Here is a 1,691-nt window from a genome sequence, read left to right as displayed (position 1 = left end):
ATGTCCCCATACCAGGCAGTTCTTTTAAAATAAATATTGTTGATCCGTCCCGTTGCCTGATAGTAGGAGATCTACCTGACACAGTACAAGTCAATCAATCAGCCACAGTTTGCATTGATACTACAGGAGCTGGTCCAGGAGCATTAAATGTACTAATCAATGGGCAAAAGGAGAGCCAGCAGTTATCAGTTGATGTAGTTCATCTTGGTGAATTGGTTGATGCAATGTCCAACAAGTACAACTTGAATTTTATTGGTAAATCCATTGGTGAGGCTAGTGTCATTATCAAATGGGGAGAGTACCAGATCTCAAAGACTCCGTTTACCATTAGTGTCTGTGATGCTGAAGCTTGTACTGTGGATGCTTCTGAAATGACTAAAAACCCGTTACAAGTCGGAGTACCGTTTACGTTTAAAGTCCATAGCACTGGAGCTGGTAAAGCTGATCTGAGCATAAAACCAGGAGATACCTCCGACTCTCGATACACTATCATCACTACGTCAGATAATGATGTACACACTGTTGCCTGTACTCCTTGGACTGTTGGAGAACAGTCTCTATCAGTGACCAGAGGAGGAGAGCATGTAAAAGGTAGCCCATTGAGCTTCTCTGTCTGTGACCCAAGACAATGCAAGATAACTGATCTACCAGATGCTGATCACTGTGTACCATTACTGGGGGTACCTATAGAGTTTAGTATTGACTATCATCTTGCTGGACCTGGTGAGGTTAGCTTTGTTGTTCGTTTACCGGATGGTTCTGAAGAGGAACAGGAAGGAGAGGAAGGAGAGGAAGGCGTGGTAGTTTATTCTTATGCACCGGAAGAGCTAGGATCCCTTGAGTTCTTACTGGAGTTTAATGGCATCAGTTTACTAAGAAACAAATGGATCTGTGAGGTGCCAGATCCAAGTATATTCCGAGCCATAGCTCCCAAGGGAATGTGCAGACTAGATGAGCCAGTTCAGTTCTATGTCACCGGTATTACAAAACAAACTGAAGACTTTATAGTCACTGGTACAGACCCAAACAGTGTTGAAATAGAAGCTACCAAGGAACAGCACATTCACAACAGCAGCATATCTGTAGTACAATTCACTGCAACAGTTGTTGGGGAATATTCGATTCAGGTCAAACACGACTCAAGTGACATTGATGGAAGTCCTTTTATAATTTGTGTCACAAACCCAGCAGGAGCAAGGATAACAGGCTCAATACCTGATAATCCAAAAGTTGGCGAGAAACTCTCGTTGAGTATTGATGCAAGTAAATGTGGGCCTGGGGACATATCTTGTGACTTGATACCACTTTATGGAGAAATAGACATTGAGCCACAGATTCTCTCTTCACCAGATGAGGATGAGCTATATGAGATATCATTTTCTTCTCAAGTTGTCCTCAATTGTTTCTTAGAGCTTAGGTTGGCAGGCTACCTCTTACAGCCCAGCCCTCAGTATCTCTCCTTTGTTGATCCTAGCAAAGTCTTAGTGAACAGCAAGGAACTGGAGAGTGGAGATATGATAAATCAAGGAGACCCACTGAGTATTGAGATTGATGGAAGAGAAGGAGGTTGTGGTACACCAGAAGCTAAAGTATCAATGGGAGGAGCTCCAGTTGATGTGGACTTGGTAGATAATAGAGATGGTACTTTTCTTGCTAGAGTGATAGCCCTAGAAGCAGCTGATTATAATGTG

At 42.9% G+C, this 1,691-nt stretch overlaps 1 protein-coding gene across 1 annotated transcript; it reads left to right on the top strand.

Annotated features, from left to right (window-relative positions):
• Window positions 1-6: 6 nt before the first annotated feature.
• LOC109592344 (filamin-C-like) lies at window positions 7-1,685 on the top strand (the record flags this gene model as incomplete). Its single annotated transcript, XM_020007810.1, has 1 exon — window positions 7-1,685. A coding segment is annotated over exon 1 (1,461 nt), but the record flags the coding sequence as incomplete, so codon positions are not given.
• Window positions 1,686-1,691: the final 6 nt, after the last annotated feature.

Source organism: Amphimedon queenslandica, unplaced genomic scaffold (genome assembly GCF_000090795.2).
Source record: "Amphimedon queenslandica unplaced genomic scaffold, v1.1 AMPQUscaffold_5517_Cont22515, whole genome shotgun sequence".
Lineage (NCBI taxonomy): Eukaryota > Metazoa > Porifera > Demospongiae > Haplosclerida > Niphatidae > Amphimedon > Amphimedon queenslandica.
This window is presented reverse-complemented; position numbering and strand designations above follow the sequence as displayed.